General features: G+C 41.0%; 1 protein-coding gene and 1 long non-coding RNA gene across 3 annotated transcripts in view; one reads left to right on the top strand and one right to left on the bottom strand.

Annotated features, from left to right (window-relative positions):
* LOC133508867 (neuroligin-3-like) overlaps nt 1-20,457 on the bottom strand; it is a 182,315-nt gene that overhangs the window by 57,713 nt on the left and 104,145 nt on the right. For both annotated transcript variants that reach the window (XM_061835373.1, XM_061835374.1), the window contains one exon: nt 9,559-9,744. In XM_061835373.1, coding sequence (XP_061691357.1) covers nt 9,559-9,744 — 186 coding nt within the window. The remainder of the gene's footprint in view (nt 1-9,558; nt 9,745-20,457) is intronic.
* LOC133508868 (uncharacterized) lies at nt 266-6,839 on the top strand. Its single transcript, XR_009797170.1, has 2 exons — nt 266-713; nt 6,127-6,839. It is a non-coding gene; the product is annotated as an uncharacterized LOC133508868 (long non-coding RNA).

The following is a 20,457-nucleotide window of genomic DNA, read 5'->3' as shown; positions in this document are numbered from 1 at the left end:
TTCATACTTAGTGTAACCCGGTTAAAAGTTGGTACAGGTAAAATTTCAGTATAATAGAGTAGCAATTAGGTTATAGGTTTTCTTTATGCAATGTGTTGGAAAATCTGTTAAATTGTGTGTACTGCGTTTATTTTCTTTTGTAGGGATTTGTATTTATATGTGTTTGATTCATTTGTGAAAAAGAAATACTTTTGTTTGTCCTTTTATTGTTGAAACCATTGTTTAAGAAGTACAGGAAGTGACGTGTTGAGGAGGTGGGGAAAAAGAGAGAAAAGAAAGCCTGGAGTGCAAGGCACTAGTGGTTGTTGGGGGGCACCGACAGCACAAAGAAAGTGAACGGTGGACATTTATCAAAAGTTGATCGACGTATTCGACAAGGACTGTTGAAAGTTTAACTGGGATAGTGTGTCGTTTGAGTGGACTACTCAAATCACGCCATAACGTGGTGGAGTTTGCCGCTACCACAGGGGCTAAGTGCATGCACGGGACTTGGCTTGGGCGCGAGCAACCAGCTAACGCTAGCTAGCCAGGCCTGTGTATTGGACCACGAAGGAAAGGGCAAGGGCGCTAGCGTCAAGCTAACGTGGTTAGCGAGGCTGTGTTTGGACTTCAAGGAAGAAAAAGGGACGAGGACCGTGAGGACGCCGTACAGAGGAAAAACCACCTTCACGTTTCTACACTCCTGCCTTGGGGAGCACCGCAGTGACATTGGGGTTTGAATTTTGTTTGCTTGCCGGCTATATCCATATTTGTTTGGGCCCTTAGCTTGTGAGCATTGTGTACCTGTTAAATTGACTTTGTTTATTTGACTGCTGTGTATACATGTTTGATTTTCCATCCTTTATTTTGCTATTAAATGTTTACACTTTTTGTTACGTAACCAAGTTTATTATTTGACTATCTGCAAGACAGTTAAAATAATGGTGAGTTTATTTGGTAGCTTATTTAAACGAGGATAATATTAACTCATAAGGGGAAATATTATTCCAGAGACTTTTGATAAAGAATTAAACGCAAAAGTAAAGAGTAAAATTGTAATAGATATTTAGAGTTATTAACCTTGAGTTAATTTATTAGTTTCGTAATTTGGAGTAAGAAAAGAACTCAGGTGACGACCTCGTCGAAGTATTTTATACTAGAGACGCGCTACATTAGCAATCATCGCCTTCCATAGATCCAGTCTGGTTCGCACAACTTTCCTGTTTCCTTTGCTGCTGGTAGCACTGCTGTCTTTCTTTGGGCTCATGGCAAAGCAAATACAGGGAGTTCTTGGTTTAAGACGGTCTCAACCCAAGACGTTTCGAATTTACGACACCCGAGTCTTGTCTGCCATTATGGCCCCAGCACCATAGTGTTTCTGGTTAGCTCATATATATGGCATCCAGTTCAGGGTGTAGTCCGCCTTTTACCCAAAGATAGCTGGAATAGGCTCAAGCACTCCTATGTCCCTTGTGAGGACAACCGACTTGGAAAATGGAAATATCTATCTATATTTTGTACCTGTACTTGAGTGTCCCATTTCCACCACTACGGCATACAGTTAACTAGCTATCTAGCTATACAAATATTGCAGAAATGCATCTTCCTTGGATGCCACAATTTACAGAACAGCATGGTGTCATGAACTAAAATCCCAGCCAAGGAGGTGATGCCATGCATGAGATGTTCCGGAAGCCTGTTGAAGCTGTGCGCTTGCTAGTGGCCCTTGTCGTGGCATGGAAACCTTCATGTAACCTGTTGTATAGAGTATATTCCTACCACCAGTACATTTAAGCAGATATATTTTTGAGACCCAAATGTGTCGGCATGTGGAGGCATTAGAAAGATGACAGGCACCGGGGTGTGGTTTCACCCATTTATGGCCACGCCCACAGTGTTTTAGGGCAAAGACAACAGCTTGATTTTTCATGATTTTGAAGCCTCATTTACATACTTGGGGACCATTCAAATCTGACAGGGTTGTTTACAACACTCTTCTTTGTCAAATTCATAAGGCATTTATTTTCACATTACAGGGACTTTAATAATGTTCGAATGTTACTTCAAACCTATCCAGTCAAAGTTTTAAAGATAAATTTGACCACGGAAATGATCATTTAAATTATTTCCTCATGAATTCTTATCTGAGGATGACAATCATCCTAGAAGATAAAGTTTTTAATGCATGCATTAAATGACTGGCATAGCAGAGGCTGAAAGCTCAGAGCAGTGTGGACCTTAAATCCTGCAACTATATCAACATGATTTACAGATTAAGACAGATTTGAGGTCCAATAACATTGTTGTCGGCCTTATTTCTGCCAGGTATTTAAATACATCTCAGCAGCTATGCAGCAGTCGTGGCAGACGTGTGCCGTTAAATCACATGGAACCGTAAAAGGACGTCTGTTCATGCTCTTAGCGAAGTCATGCTGGTGGTATTCATTGCAGTTCCATTATACCGTGAAATATTGTGCTCCCTGAGTAAAATTTCAAGCACTGTAAGCAGAGACATTAGTAGAAACAAGCGTGATTAAAAATAGTGTTGCAATGCTGTGAAGCCCATGCTGCTTATTCAGTACGATATACATATGACACTGTAATACAGTGCATTGTTACAGCAGTAATGAAGTTCACATCAAAAGGATGTGACTGAAACATCCAAAGAAATTAAGTTGTTAAATGCTGAATTGCTATCAAATCTGGCATGATTTGCTTGTTTTTTTTTTTTTATTATACAAATGCTCACTGCTAGCTGAAGTGACAGTGACAACAAAATTGGATTAATGGGACAACTGTTCAGGTTAAGGTAGAAGAAAAATATACAATTTGGTAAATTAGGAAAGGGGACTTATTATATTAGGTACCGAGTAAAATAGGTTTCCAGTCCTTGCATTCAGAGCTCTAAAAAATGAGGGCAATTACATCTCTCAAACTACCAAGACCAGATGTTATTAATAGACATGCGACCGTAGCAAGGTCAAATCATCCAGCAATCTAGTTCCATACTGCTTATCCTCACTTGGGTTGTGGGTGTGCTGGAGCCTATCCCAGCCAATTCTGGTTATGCTCTGAACTGGTTGCCAGCTAATTGCAGGACAGGTATACAGTTTGGGAATGTGGGAACAAACTGCAGTTTCTGGAGGAAAAAAAAAATCATCCCTGTGTGGGTTTTCTCTGGGCACTCCGGTTTCTTCCCGCATCTCAAAAACATGCAACATTAATTGGACATTCTAAATTGCCTTCAGGTGTGATTGTGAGTGCAACTGTTGTCTGTCTGTATGTGCCCTGCTATTGGCTGCCAACCAGTTCAGGGTTTACCCTGCCTGCTCCCCGATGACTGCTGGGAATGGTTCCGGTACTCCCGTGAGCCTCGTGAGCATATGCAGCTTAGAAAATGGATAGATGAATGACCAAAGTAATGATTGCAGAGAAAATTTGGATTGTGCCATTCATTTTAAGCATAAGAGTCCACCATTATATCACACTTAAATCACTTTCACTGAAGCCTGTGTGTTTCCCACCTAATCAGTGGATGGAAAATGTATAGTAGTACATCACTTACACATTAAGTCACATCCTTTGCAAACTGTATAAATCTGAATGACTCTAAATACTATAGAAGTAATAGCTGCTAGGGTAGCTCCGTGCATCAGCTGGTAAAGCGTTGGCCTCACAGTTCTGAAGACCCGGATTTTATTCTGGCCCCGCTTGTGTGGAGTTTGCATGTTCTCCCTGTGCCTGTCTGGGCTTTCTCTGGGCACTCTGGCTTCCTCCCACGTCCCAAAAACATGCAACATTAATTGTGCACTCTAAATTCCCCCTACGTGTGATTGTGAGTGTGGCTGTTTGTCTAGATGTGCCCTGCGATTGGCTGGCAACCATTTCAGGGTGTACCCCGCCTTCTGTCTGTTGACAGCTGGGATAGGCTCCAGCACTCCCCGTGACCCTCATGAGGATAAGCGGCAAAGAAATTGGATGGATGGATAATAGCTGCTAATCTTTTAAATATTTCAGGATATCTAATCCTGTTTTTATTTTATTTTTTAAATCAGCATCCAAGCTATGGTTCCCACACAAAAAGAAACATGTCTCACTTTGCTGACAACTAAGCGTCTTTCTTTCCTACATCAGGTCCAAGGGACTGGACTGTTTGCTAAGTAATGTCTTGAATTTCAAAAGACAACAGCATGTGTTGCACTAGTGCAATGAAGCACTAGAGAGAGCATTTAACACACGCATTTATAGTCCCCAATAAACCAGAAGTCTTAATAAAAATGAAAGCTGACATTGGCATGAAGGATCCTCCACACTAGCTGTCTTTAATTTCCAAGATGTTCCATTAAAACAGAAGCACTTCCTCCCAAGCAGAGCTTTTATCCTGATTGCTTACAGGAAGAAGGGGGGAGAAAAAAAAAAACGACCTTCAGTGCTTCTGCAACAGTCCTCTCCCAAGCCTGTGCATCACACGCCTGTGTGGACACGTTCAGCCATACCTTATTAATCTAAGTGTTGTCTCTCCTATACAGTATGTGATGTAGAAACTGATGCTGCTAAGCAAATATCATCAAAATCCACGAGAGAAGCATTCAAGTTATTTTCTTTTCTGGATACCAAAGTAAAGTCTCCATGTGCAGAGGTCTGAACTTAGCTTAATTTAACTCATCCATTTCAGGGAAGCTGAAATATTTCAAATTTGTTATTGTTGTATGTAAAGAAAAATCATAAAAATTTGAACAAATACTATAAGTATGATGCATTTATATTGTCCCATGAAAAAAAAAAGAAAAATATCCTAATTATGATTAGGAAGGAGATCGCGAAAACAGCACACTTCCATGTTCAATTAGTGCCAGTGTGATGCCAGATAAATAATCCTCAGGAGTGGCTAATGTCCTTGCATCAGAACTTCTTCAGCTGCCATTTTGTCTTGAAGCCAGAGAAGAAGAAGAAGAAGAAGGGAACATAGATCCCCCTTTGTGTGAAGACAACTGTTCTACATTTAATAAGCTGGTCAAAAACGCTCTCCTGCCGAGGGAAGCTGAGCTTTTAATGACCGTTCCTGCTTCCTGAGTCTCAGATGTGCAGCTTGATTGTTTGGCACACAGCAGATAGGGAGACCATCTTACTAATGGCGAGAAACACTGTACATCCTGCAGACTAGTGGGGGGAGGAGGAAGGGCTAGGGACACATAGCAAGGAAGCGTGTGCCGTGAGCATGCTTTTACTGTCAGTGAAGGCAGGGAGACAGATGGGTGCAGTGAAGAGGATTAGGTGGAAGAGGCAGGGCAGGAACCCGGGTCTAAAAAAAAAATGTAGCCCTCACGAGAGGATGACCAGGCCAGCCTTCATGTGGGCCAAATAGAGGTGTGTGTGTGTGTGTGTGTGTGTGTGTGTGTGTGTGTGGGGGGGGGGGGTTATGATAGATGTACCCTATGACTGGAGCCATTGGCACGCCCACATGGAGACGCCACCAAGGCCAGGCCAGAGGAGCATGCAATCAAAGAGAGGCCAGAGGGCTAGGATGATATAGGAGGATCCAGCTTATTAAATAGGCTTCAGGAGGTGCATGGAGCATCTCAAGTAAGTTGTCACACTGCCACCGAAAGAGGTTGCATTACATAGAAAGCGCGCTCTGCAGGCAGCCATGACAAGCTGTGTACAGTACAAGTGGGATCACTGTCATTAGAAACATGCATACAAACACGTACACCTCCACCACACACACACACACACACCACACACACACACACACACACACACACACACACAAACAAACACCAGGGAGATCTGCAACAGTGTGTCATCCCTGATTTACCTCTCTAACCTGGGCCTCATTATCCTACATCTCAGCCACACAAGGGCGAAGGAGAATACGTGTGAGTGCATCCTGTGTATGAAGGCGTACCCCTTGCTGTCATATTGGATCTTATTCTACTGAGTGCCAAATTCACTTTGTCAAAACTGTTTCCACAGTGGCACCTATATAGTCGAATGCTCAAGGTCGGAAATACAGAACCAACATTTGAGGGAAAATACAACTCTCGAGTTGTCTTCCACATGCATGTTGCCCCTTCCTATGCCTTAGTCCCTGAGATCCGGGTTTTGGACTGTTTTATTGCTGGTTCTCCTTTCCCCTGCTCCCAGCTCCCGTGGTTGGAGAGGCGGTCAGGTGGCGATGACCTGCATCTGAGTCTAGTGCTGTATGGATTCTGCACCGACTGACTGGGACAAGACCAGAAGTGGATCACTTCCCGGGAGGTGTTTCTATGGAGTATTCTGCACTGACGAATCGGTTCAGGTCCCGGGGAGTCATTACTTTGCCGAAGGAGTCTTCTGTGGCACTAAATGTTATTAAATTGATTCTCTCTTTGAACTAACATGGTAGAGCACCATACCATGTGATATGTTTGGTCCACACGGCAACCAATGTAGCCTGGTGATCCTGAAAGGGGGAACCCTCCAGCTATTGTCTCTTTTCAAGGTTTCTTCTTTTTGTGATGAAGGACGATCATTATAACCCTTATATGGATAAACTTGACTTGATATAAGCAGAGATATTTGCAAATCTTGTAAAATTTCTGCTCACTGATATTTGGAATGAATCATTTCACAAGAGTTTGATTTTCATTGGCTTTTTTTGTGTTTTTGTCCCACCACAAAAAGGTCCTAGTCATGGCAAAGAAAAGAAACAATAAAACTGATGCAGTATTAGAGAACTAAGGAGGGATGGGTGTAAGATTCTCAAGATTCTCATCAATGAATTGATTGTTGGTAATTGTGTCTTGAAGCACGACTTGGCTGTAAGCAGCAGTGGCACTGAGTCTCAATTTCATTAAATAAAGATCCTATTGAGCTTTCACATGCATTTCAATTGCAGCTTTGGAACGTGACATTGGCCAAAACAAATCCCCCTCCATCCCTCATCTACAACCTAATCGAACATAATTGTAACATTGTTTTCAGAAGCTAACACAGGTATTGCTATTAGCTCATCCTAATCAACTCTGCAGCATCTTTCAACTTTGACATACAGTAAATGTAGAAAGTAATAAGTGTTTAGGCCGTCGCTTCAGAGTGGTTCTTTCGCTGTTGAACCCCCAGCCTTGCTGCCATGTGATTATTTGAGAAATTCAGTGCGAGGGTGGTTGTTACATTAATGATCTTAACAGTTTCATAATAGAGGGGTGGAAATGCGAAACGGTTCATGATTTCATTAAACAGGCAGATGACTTAAGATTTATTTGTTTAAATTCACACTTGGTTTGCAAACAAGACTTTGTAAATTCACTTTCCCACAAATTCTCCCTTTTAAACACAACACCTGTCTACTGCTTTATGATGGCAACAGTGTGACGCTACACAGATTTTCCCATTGTGATTTCTGGCCAAAAATATTTCAGAGGGATGTTAGAGTTATCGTTAATATATTTATAATGGACTTGCAACAAAGCCAAAGTATCATCCTTCCTTCGTAGAGTCTTGTTCACAGGACGAGCTCCTACACACAGATGCAACAGTATCTTCCTAGAAGTGGCCAAGGACAACTTCATCATAACCAAAGAATGTGCCACATCATCACCAAAAACTATACCTTTGTTCATTTCATCTGCTCACCCCTCCTTTTGACCTTGTGTGTTTTCTAATAAAAAAAAAAAAAAAAAAAAAGAGTACGCGAGAGGCTGGTACAGAACTTCTTTGGAGACTGTAACTGGCCTGTCTCGCAGGTCCTCCTGATCAGAAGAAAGACGACTTCTTGTCCCTTATTTTTGCAATTATTCCAGCAAGTTTGGTGATAAACCTAATGGTAAAAATGACACTGTATACCATATTGTCTTTTGCTCTAATTTCCATTTGCAAGGAACTTAATAATATTTCTTCCTAATGATCAGCAGACTGCAAAGTGTGTCAAAAAACATTACACAAATTAATTACCAGAAGCCCCTAAAATCAGGTGTGCTCGCACCATTGTGGAATGTATTTGAATATGGATTTCACTTCAGTTTCGTCACTGCTTTCCAGATGCTGTCCATTCTTGTTGTCTGTGTTGTCTTGGAAACAAGAACATCCTGCCAATTGTGGCTACAGTGAGACAGTATTATTGGATTAAAAAAAAGAGAGAGTAATATAGAAGAGGTGGAGGAATGAGAGGTTGTTTAAGCAGAATATATATATTTTTTTCAAATTGTAATCCAATTCCAAATTTGATGAAATGATGTTAAAACTGGATAAATTGCTTCAAGTCCTGGCTTCAAAATAGTTTTTCCTCGCTCTCCCCCTCCCCCATCAGTGCCACATACATTACCATTCGGGGGCAAAAACAAACCCGGTAATATCCCATTTACTAGGAGGGAGGAGATGGTTTCACTAGAAGTATAATAATATGCTACATGAAGCGTAGCATTATGGAGTAGGAATAAAAGGTTTAATAGTAAAAAAAAAAAAAAGAAAAAATCCAAAAGAAGCCATCAGAAAGAAATTGAGGGAATTATTAACATTTCAATGCAAAATGGAATGTGGCAACCAAAAAGTTCTGAGCATTTGCTGTGGATAAAAGGACAGACTTTTCACATATTTCTAAGTGCAAAAACAAAAGACAAATCAAAAAGATTCAACCTTGTCTAAAAATGTGTGGAAATGCAATCCACCTCAATGCCACGTGTGTACGGTTAAAAGATCTTACACCACCAACCATGCTTGTCCAAATGACCTTGTTAATGGCTACTTTACAAGCAGAGTAAATATTTGTATGCATGTAAAATGTTACGATTTCTCATTTAGAATATTAACCACCGCATAAACACCACTTTACAGCGGAATGGATGCAAAACAACTACTTCAACAGGAAGAGTAAATATGGGAGTGAACGTAATGATTCAAGGTTAAGAATGATGCAGTTACTGCACAGCTCTGCAGGGTGTAGCAGGAAGCTGACATTCACGGATAGATCCCACGGCGGTGGCTCGTTGCAGTAAACCAAACCCAGAATTTACGTATAAGCAGTAGGGCTCCATCTTAATTCAATAAAGCATGAGGGAAGTACGTCTGTGAGGGAAGCTTATAGCGAGTCCAGGTTAAGCACACAATTGCCGTATTTAGTAAAAAAAAAAAAAAGAAAAAAGAGACTCGGCCAACGAGAGTAGTATATTATGAGATTGCATTAAGGAAGCCTGAGGAGAAACAGCATTGTAATTTTAAGAGTCGTTTGTGTGTGTGTGTGTGTGTGTGTCATTTAGCAGGAAAGAATGGCTCTTCCAAAGTGCATCATGTTTTTTAATCTTATTCACCAAAAAAAAAAAAAAATTATACCCGCAGGCTCATCTCTAAAGTCCAAAAGGAGGCCAGGGGATACGAGCAAAAGCAGCAAAGCATCACAAGACCCACATGTGGAATTTCCCTGTGGTATTGAATAAGACAGGAATTGAAATGCAAACACCTGCTCCATGCAACATTTGTCATGCTGTACAGTACATTACTCAATGACCATCAACCTCCCACACCATCAAGCAGGAAGCAGCTTCACAAATGCATTGGCACCCCCACGGAAACCCACGCCAATTTTGACAACCCCTCACGTACCTTCAGAGTGGTGGGAAAGGGTTAGCAGACTGACGCAGGAAGCTCCGATGCCAGAACCGAACACAGTGATACGGTTAGAATCTCCTCCAAAGAAGCCGATGTTCTCACTGATCCACCTTAAAGCCTGAATCTGATCCAGCAGCCCATAGTTCCCTTTAGCAGCCTGGTCCCCGGTACTGAGGAAGCCTGAAACACATGGAGATAGGGAGACTTGAAAATGCACAAAATGTGGACATATTGTTTAACAATATGGTTTTGTATAAAGTGTACGCACAGTGAGATGTTGGAGACTTGCGTGAAACATTATCCATGGAACAAAGTACAGTAATGAGACAAGTAATCTCTATCCAAACATGAAGTAAAACATGGAGTTAGTCCTCCAACTATGACTTCAGCCTACCAATCATTTTCCATTGGCAGATTCAGCAAATTCATCAAACATGAAGGCTAATAATAATAAAAATCCATTACACTTGCATAGCGCTTCTTCTTGGCACCTGTAATTGCACAAATTATTAATTCAGTCCACAGTTGCACCCAGGGGGTGGTGAGCTACTTGTGGAGCCACAGCTGCCCTGGGCCAGCCCGAAGGAAGCATGGTTGCCATTCTGCGGCTCCGGCCTCTCCGACCAGCGCATCCAATTTTCAACCACATTTACATTAATGACAGTGTTAGCATGGATGAGCACTTGACAGTGCAGTTTTTTTTTATTGCACAGCCCACTATATTTACTACAATCTCATCTCGATTTAAAGTACAATGTTGCCTTGACTTGAGAGTTTAATTGGTTCCATGATCATACTCAAAGCTCAAAGCACTTTAATCTCAAATCCGTTGAGTCTCAACTGACATCAATAGAAATGCCATTAATCCGCTCCAGAGCCCCCGAAAACATCAACAAAAATATTATAATGTGGTTTTAATCTGAAAAGTAGCTATTTACAGTTCTATCATTTATGTAAACATGCTGAAATAACCTGATTAAAAAGCATGTAAAGACTTACACAGTTTGTGCATCATAATGATTCAATGGGCACTGTGCTGCTCCGTTTGGGGTGTGCATGTGTGTTTGGACCACCAGGGCGGGCGCAATAATATATACATGGGTTAATATTATGTGATATAGTTACACATACATTTCACGTGTAGATTTAATAATGAAACAGGCAACAAATGCAGAGCTCAGCGGCAGTTATTTTTGCTGTTTTTCCCAAAGTACAACGAGTATACAGTATACCTGTAAGAACTGTTTTGTATGTTCAGTCTACTGGTTGTTTAAATACAGGTTTTCAAAGGTTTATAATCGGGCTGTCTCTGGCATTTGCTATTATTTGCTTGGAGGCTTTTTTGAGACAAAGTTTTTTTTAGTTTGTTTAAATATGTCATCCTTTTTTGTTTCACGTTTAGTGCTAAAATAACCTTCAACTTTTAGAGGCAATAAACAGCTTTTAAGTCAAAATTTCACTCACAACTCAAGACAAAAAAAAAAATAAATGGCCAAGCGCATGTTTTAAATTGCTGTCTCACAATGCCAACAAGTCCACGTTCTCTTCAACTGTTTGTTAGAGAATCTCATTTCGACTGATGCGTTCAATGTAGTGTGTTTGTGTCAGAATAGAAAAATGAGGAATCAAACATGAATAGTCCATCCTTCAATACTCCATGTTTCATTCAGTGGTCACCTTTGGCCATAACGTGTATTGACGATAAGCATGCATCTTCAATCTGAAATCTTATCTACCTAACCATCATTCCAGTTGACAGCGAGGCTGAACTCATGACTTATTTGGTGACAAGGTTGTTGGTAAAACAGGAGTATGTGAGACCACATGTCATGCGGTACCTTACGGGAAATCAATGTCATGTCTCTCCGGGTGAACACCCATCATCTAATATATTGATCAATCCGGATGAAAACCTTATGGATCACTAAAAAGAAATTGGGTGCAATGGACATATTTCAAAGCCATAACAGAAATGTATTTTATCTTCAATTTTAACATTTCTCAATTGATATTCCTAGCAAGTACTATCCATGTACATTCCCACTGTGTCATCTGCTCGATGATGGCCGATTTGGGCAGTGTCTCTCTCCTGGGCCCATCAGATCTCATAATGTCCTAACACGCCCTTTCCTGACTGGCTTTTACAGGCCTAGTTACTGTTGAATGATGGGTAATCAAGAGCCAAGGGAGAAGATCATAGGCAGGCGCTCCCTAAAGTCCCGACAGTGGACTCAGTGTCCATCAAACCAGAGAACATGTACGCGAGGTGACAACTCTGAGACGTGTGGACACAACGAACCACCACTCCCTCCAAGGACTCCTAAACACATCACAAGCGGTGAATGTGATGGCGAGTTGCATTCCCTTCAGTGTTTCTAAGCTTCGTGTCTATTTCATGGTTGATGCCTCTGTGTAATGATGAGGACTGTCTCCAAAGCCCTGTGGGATGAAAGAGAAATGCTTTGTTTTTGACCCAGGTCAGACAGACCAAGGATCACTTTGGATAAACACAGATTAGAAAGCAGCTGCTTGGGACTTATTAGCTGTTTACGCAATGCCCGAAGAGTGTTTGTCCTCACGACCTTTTATCTTTCCTCTTTGTGTGGATCTACCATGATAGACAGCCTGCCCCGCCCTCAACATCGCACCTGCCATGCCCCCGCCCGCCTGCTGGCCACGATTGCGCGGCATCAGAAAGGCCGTGCCTGATCATGAATAGGGTGAGGAGGAAGTGGCACAGACAGCAAAGGAGGAGACAAATGGATCAACAGATGGTCTCCTTCAGACGCATCCCTGAGGATGACAGAGCAGCGTGGCACATGCAGAGAGAGAGAGAGAGAGAGCGAGAGAGAGAGCGAGCGCCACGGAGACAGGCGGAGAAATAGAAAAAGACAGGCAGAGGAGAGGAGTGAAGGACTTCATTTCAAGAGCTTTTCATTCACTTCTCCCACTGCTCCTCCATGTGTACCATCAACCACAAAAGGGCAACAGACTTGTACCACTTTCTTCTGGGTTCTGGTTAGAGAGAGCACACTATCCTGACAATCAAACTTGGCTGAGGGTATCATGTAACGCTCATCTTAAGAAACACATCAAATGGACTTAGATATTGACACAAACTCCGTAAGAAATATATCACTCACTGAGGAGTAGTCATACTTGACCAATTGGATAGTATCGTCTTCCTGTTGCTCACTGGTCCACAATCACACTGCATACTGTACTCATTCATACCTGTACAGGTATCAAAATATTGCATGACTGCATCAGTTCTGCTTTCTTTGCTTCTCTGGATTTGTTCTGTCTCCATGGTGACAGTTATTATAACAAACTGGCAAGAGTAGCAAAGCAATCACATCACTTATGTATGATTAATTATTTTGACTTAAATTTATTTTTCAAGCTATTATTAGTTGTTTTTTTTTACTTATTTCTGTTGTGCAAAGTGGTTGTATGATTAATAACATTGAAACATTGATCCATCCATTTTGAATAACAACAATAACAACAAAAAAATCCTCTCGTGTTCAGACTCATGGGGAGCTGGTGGCTTTCCCCAGCAGAATTTGGTCAAAATGCAGACTTCACCCGGGACTGGTGACCGATCATTCACAGGGCACATGATTTATTGAGGCATTGAACCATTCATCCTTGGATTCATATGGTCACAAATTGGGAATTTAACCAGCAGGAGAAACAACCACAGTTCAGAACATAAAGAATTTAGCCACCTGTGCATGTGACACTCGTCGTACAAATGCTTTAAAATTCAAAGACCTTGCAATGTCAATTCTTCCAAGTTTGTGGATGCACCTAGGAGAAGGCAATTTTCTGTCTTTTCTGTGACCAAAAACTCAAGGACTGGATGCGTTTGTTGTGAAGCAACACGAGTGTCCTGACTACATTATCAAAACACTTTTGGGATGAACCACGAGAAAGAATTTTTTGTTATAAAGGCCCTCCTAAATGAAGTCACGCCTGTGCCTCGACACTCTAAAACCTTGTACAGTCTCTCAAGTGAGAAAGCTTGGAAATCCGCAAATCCCATTGTAACTGTCACACATGTAGGTGTAAAGTCCATCCATTCTTGTGTCCCCTTGTGTATTTCAAGCAAAGAGATTCACTGCAACTACGATCTTAAATGAAAAGAAATAGCCACAATTTACTCTTTGGAATTTAAAGATGAGTCGATATAGGTCGTTATAGGATGATCAATGATAATTACAAAACTATCTTGGAGAATAAAATGCTATCCAATGCTCTATTCAGTGGGGATTCTTCTGTTTCAGCAGACTGATGCACCTGCATTTATAAATAAATGTGGCCATTATAATGTAGAGAGGTGCAAATCCACTATCTGAGACAACAGGACAAGCTGCAGGCACTATTCTTGAAATAATAATTGTACAGCCGCTGGCGATGGTTTAATTGGAAAGGTGACAGAAAATGTTTTCTTTGGAAAACAATTAAGGCAGCAATGCAATTTTCTTTGTATCCTTGGTTATACTGCAGCATTTTTTTTTAAGATACACATTTACTATTGCTATTGTCTGGGCCTGATATACATCAGCTGTGTATCAAACAAACTTTTCTTTTCATATTTACTATATGCAAAAACGCACAAAAAACAATCAATTTCACACGAAGTAATAATCTCCCAAAACACGCATGGGAGGTTTAACTCTAAATTGCCCGTAGGTGTAAATGTGAATGTGAATAGCCCTATGACTGGCTGGCGACCAGTTCTGGGTGTACCCCGGCTCTCAGCTGAAGATAGCTGGACTAAAATCCAGCACCCCCGTGACCCATGTGAGGCAGAAGAAAATGGATCAATGGATAGATGTTACTTTACATATTCCCTGCACTAATAATAAAGGTTTTATGATACCTATGGTGAAATAATTTCAACATTAAGTATAAAAGAGAACAATTACAACTGAAATCAACAAATACGGTATAGCACTATAATTAAAAGCTGACAGGGTAAGTTTTATTCTCAACAAAAATATGCTTTTGGATACAAGACCTTATTCTGCAGTTTCAGCTCAAATGTTTTCTTGAAAAACACTTTGTTTTGACACAAGAAAGGCGTATGCCCTGAAGTTGAACTCCAGTAGAAAGATAGATCCATACAAACAAACTTCATTTATATCAAGCCTTTTTAATGATTTATTCTGAAATCTAATATTCAAGTACAGTAACAGGAATTCTTCTGTGGCCTTGTTTTACATGCATATTATCTTAAGGCCATGCTTGTGAATAACTTGGAAAATCTTTGCAATAGATGACAGATTATGGAATCAAATGTCTCTGTTAGATGGATGAGAGATTAGATTAAAGTTTCTTATTTACTGTAAACACACAGCATGGATTAACATCAGTCTCCCTGTTCTGAGTCTCTGCCTGTCGGAGGCTGTCTGAACTGATAACTGGGTGATGTTCTGATGCGACCATGTCTCGTGCTCTGCTGTGGTATTTTCTTGCAGTGGCACGGTCATGGTCATTGATTGAGAGCTGATCGCAGCCCGAGAGGCACAGCCGAGCTCTGACCAGGTCTCAGTCCGGCCAGCACACACCTGTCATCTTGCATTGTCCTTCTTGTGGAGCGACTGTGTAAAGTTCCACGTGAACCATGAGGGTCACTTAAGGTAGGAGCATGGCCTCGCTGCCGGCGCTAAAGCATTACTGTGGACAAATGCTGTGGATGCCATTGCCGTATCATCTGTACCAGCTCTCCGTTTATATTTCGTCACCTGGAACAGTTTATTTTTCCAACCGTGCTGCCACATAATTTTGTTTTTTGTGCTGTGACTTTTTTTCAACAATAGCCTGGTGCCACTTTCTCAATATAAACACCGTGTCTCTTTCTCCCTCCTGAGGTGTGGGAGTGATTTTCTTTATCCTTTCCTCACCGCATACATATTGCTCTATTGATTATGATTTAAATGTCTGTTTCCATATTGTGGGCTATAACTCACGGTCGGGTGGAAAGGGGTGATGATAATGATCGCTCCAACCGAGCACATCTCTCTTAGCCTGATCTCCCGGATAATGGAATGTGTGTGAAGTAATGACGGAAGGTGAGGTGGGGGCAAAGATGGGTGAGGAGAAGGGCAAAAGTATGTTATTGAGCTCTAGCGTGAGCTTACACAGGGACAGATGGCGGGAACTGATAGGAAGGAGGAGAATATAAAAGGAGGAGGTTGGGGAAAAACAGATATGATGTAAAGGAAGGCAAGATTTCATCCCTCTTTTGCCTTTTCCATGTCTTTCTGCCTCTTATCCTCTATCTCTTTGAGGGTGCCGGTTAACAAGGATGTCTGTGTCCAAACTCTTCTCGGTACTTCCCCCCATGTCCCTCTTGCACGCTCCCTCTATCTGTTCTCCCCTTCTCTTCTCTGGGGAAATAAAGGCCCACACAGTCACAGCCTTGACAGCCTCCCTTAAGAATCCTACACTACAAAAGAGCTCCAACTTCCCCCCCAGCCAGGCCCGGGCTGAATGGGAGTCTCTGGAGTGTGGATAGGAAGTAGAGGAGGGAAGGGGCCAAATAAAGGGTCTGTGTGTCAAGCACATGACAAGCAAATGAGAAATCCAGTGTGGCATATCATTCAAAAAGAGAGTTAAGGGGTGGTGCAGGTTTGGGTTCTCAGAAAATATTGTAAGATAGGTTTGAATGACGGTGTCTGCCACCCTTATCAGCTCCTGTTTACAACTCGATGCCCAGTGGCACGGCTGGAGTCAGATCAGTCTGATCTGAGAGCAGGGGAAAGGGAGAAAAAAAAAGGGCATGCAAGCACAAGGAAGCCTCTTTATGGCTTCTTGAATACTGAAGGCCATTTACATAACATCACACAGAGTTGGAAAGAGTTGCAAAGAGGAGAAGAGAAAAAGATTACAAGTTCATACGGCTAAAAGTGGTGAAAATTTGTACAAACTATGTACACTCATTGGACATCTCATTAGATAGAACTGTACAGACCAATGAATGAATGAACGTTTTTTATGAACAATCTGTTTTTACCAGATAGCCATTAATGCTGCAGAAAAGAACTGCCCTGCATCATACTGACAAATTTTAAAATACTGCAAAAAAAAAAAAAAAGTAAAAAATGCGTGAAAAGAGTACCTCTCTTACAGTGTCGATCAAAACTCATCATTATATGTGTTGTAAAAGAAACACATTTGCTATAGCTCAAGAATTGGACCTCATTAATCTCTGTTCACTACAAAAAGAACACCACACATACAGTGAAACACGGGAGTTGCAGCATCATGTGTGCTGACTCCCAGTTCATGAGTTTCAATATAATTGGTTGATTGAGAGCACATCCCCAGATATACAAGGGTGTGCAAACTTTTCATAAACTGTCCCACTTGTAGTTTTTTGACATCTTGTCTTAAAAAATTCCATCGACTTTACAGCTCACATTAACAGTGGTAAAGGTTTTGTTTGTATTGTGCTTTGTCTAATTTTTTCATTAAACAGCAGGCAGGCAGGCAACAAACAGACATAAACTTATAAGGCTTCTAACTTCTGACAGGAAGATCATTTGCAGACACACAAGCGGAAGTTACAGCTGGCCGGAATAAAACTCTCACACTCCAAGCTGAGCTGCTGGCACACATGGCAGTTGTTGGTCCTTGTTGCAGGGGACTTGAGGCCAACCTAGTCTGATTGTGTCACTTGGCCCGGGGATGATGTCACATAACCCCAGAGACTATGACCGTTAGGCCTAAAAGAGCAGTTTGCAGTTACTGAGTAAGAACCATTTTGATGTGCTAACACCCCTAAATCCTACATTGGTTTCAAAACAGTCTGTTTTTACTTTTGCTGCATTTGTTTCCTTTACTGGCAAAGCATCCCATTGCATGCATTTTTTTTCCCACTACCTCACTTTCTACACATCATTGCTTTGAGCACAGACAGTTACTTGTCAAAGGCAGTCAAACACTTTTACATTGAAGAGGATGCAACATCTCACAGCTGGTGTGGAGGCGTGCCTGCACAATCCCGCCAAGGGAGAGAAAAAGACTGGTGTTGAAGAGGCACAACTGCGAGGTTAAGCAGCGCTTTGGTTCCACTTGGAAGAAAATGGCTCATTGGGAGATGTTTCAAAATTTCCAACTCCCTTTTAGAAAGGTTTTTGATAGTCAAGATCATTTTCTCCCCTCTCCCCTGTGACAGAGCAACTGTCTGATGTGCCACCATAATGTGTGTGCATGTTTGTGCATGTTTGTGTGTGTAAATTTAAATGTGTGCCATAAAAACGTGAAAATCTGACCACAAACCCCAAATGCAATGAGGGTGTAGGTTATTTAAAATGATCAGATAAAAAATCCATTGAAACATAAAGTATCGTTCCACCAATTTTCCGTACCGCTTGTCTCACAAGAGTCATGGGTGTGCTTTACCCTATCCGAGCGATTTTTGGGCGAGAGGTACGGTACACCATGAGCTAGTCACCAGCCAGTCGTAGGGCACAAATCATCAAACATCCATTCACGCTCAAAATCACATCTACACGCATTTTAGAGTCCTTAATTAAAGTCCTGTGCATGTTTTGGGTCTGTAGGAGGAAACCTGAGTACTCGGACAAATCCAACGCAGGTACTGAAAAAACATGCCAACTCCACACAGGGGAGGCTAGATTTGAACGCAGTCTTCAGAACTGTGAGGCAGGTGTGCTAACCAGTGGAGATCAGAGAAGGGTTTATCAAAGCAAGTCAGAAGAGCCATCGTTTAGAGGAAATTCAAAGCTCTCATTACAACAGGTTTTTGCACTCCTTATTCCTGCAGACGTAATAAGATTACTTTTGTGTTACCCTTATTGGAACCTAGTGGGGAGTCAACGATTTTACAGCTATACCTCAGGTGTTGTACAATAATTTTCTCACATATTCCTTCTCTCTATTGGTCAAATACAAATCCTTCCAATGTGCATTGTAGCTCAGCAGCGCATTACATGAAGTGTTTCCTCGGTGTTTAGCACGGCACCTTGGAATTAGTCATGTTATTTATCTTCTTTCTGAAAGCTCGCTCTACAATGAAGCTTGGCTACAGGAATAGGCACATTGCGCTGGTTTTCATTTGTCTTCAAATTAGTTGCAAAGGCTGTGCTGATTTATAATGCGTATTTTTTCAAAGCGACCAACTGCACTGCTCGCAATGTGTCAGCAGTAAAAGGCAGAGCAAAGGACCCGATACAATACAGCAGAACGACTGAAGGTTAATGCCCCTGCGGTTCTACAATTCAAATTAAAATGATCCATTTTTAAACAAAAATGAATTTGGCACTTTGAGCTAGAATGTGAAATATATTGAGAAGGTGCTACAGACTTACATTGCAATGAAAAAGTATTGTCCACCCCTTCTCAAATTCTTGCAGTTTCCCCACCTTAAACACATTAAACTTATGAAACAAATGTACAGTATGTTTCACTCAAATAGAAACCAAGTGAAGATAAAATGCTGTTTTAAAATGCTGACTTCATTGATTAAGGAAAATAACTACCTGTTTAAGTGATTTCTTGATTGAGCAGTTCTATCTTGATTGAACAGCTCCAGAGGAAATCTGGCCCGAGCGTGATCAGTGAACATTAACCAAATATTGTGATTACCCACAATTCATTCAGGAGGGTGATTACTTTTTCACACAGGGCCAGGTAATTGAATATTTTTTTTCTTTAATAGATGAAATCATATGAAAACAGTTCAATTCCCTGGTGTTGTATTTGTTTGATATTTACATTTGTTTGATAAACTTAAAGTGGGGAAACTGTGCACCTTTGTCTCAGTCAAAATGTTCTGGATTCTAATTTCTGTTTGGGCCTTCCTGTGTGGAATTCTTCCTATTCTTGTGTGGGTTTTCCTCAGTTACGCAAGTTTCCTCACACATTCAAAAACATGCATATTATGTTAATTTAAGATTCTAAGAGGTCGACAACTAACATAAAAAAATTTCTCTAAAGTGAATTCACACACTAGTTTCTAAATACATAAACTTGATAGTGGCTGTAAACGTGCAAAGACTGAGAACTATGTAGGACTCAGATGTGAAGATATAGTTCTCCTAATCTCCTGAAATGGCACCACGTGATGCACTTTGCAGTCTGGCATGAATCCCCCCACTGTATAAAAAAAAAAAAGAGCGCCATTGCATCAGCTATTATCTTACGTACTTAGCAGTGTTGCCACAGTTACCTTGAAAAAGTGACTTATTACTTTACTAGTCATTGATTTAAAAAAATACTTTGTTATATTATTGATTGCCGATTTCAAAAGTTACTACTGTAACCTAGAGTACCAATTACTTTATTAGTTATGTTCACCAGCTGGCAAAGATCCTCACTTAACATAAACAGTTGTTTTTATAAAATAATCAAAATAATGGCCGCCTTTCTTGATTTCATTTAACATACATAGGCTATTTTTTTTACTGAAAGTCTTTCTAGACTTCACTTAACTCACACATATATACTTGTTGACATATTTAATGTTAATACTGAAATGTCAAAACTTTGATTAGAACATTTGCCTCACAGTTCTAAGGACTGGGGTTGAAACCCTGTCCTTGCCTTTGTGGAGTTAGCATGTTCTCCCTGCGCCTGTGTGGATTCTCTCCAGCTATTCCAATTTCCTCCCTCATTACAAAACATGCAAGGCAGGTTAATTGAAGATTCTACTAAAATGCCTGTAGGTGAAAATATTATTATTATTAGCATTATTATTTTACGTGCCTTACAATTGGCTGACAGTCAGTTTAAAATATAGCCATCTCGCTCGAAGATAGCTGGAATAGGCTCCAGCACACCTGCCACCCTAGTGAGGAATACAGAAAATGGATAGATGGATGTTTTATGAACATTGAACCCACCACTGATTTTACAAAA

Source organism: Syngnathoides biaculeatus, chromosome 11 (assembly GCF_019802595.1).
Source record: "Syngnathoides biaculeatus isolate LvHL_M chromosome 11, ASM1980259v1, whole genome shotgun sequence".
Lineage (NCBI taxonomy): Eukaryota > Metazoa > Chordata > Actinopteri > Syngnathiformes > Syngnathidae > Syngnathoides > Syngnathoides biaculeatus.
This window is presented reverse-complemented; position numbering and strand designations above follow the sequence as displayed.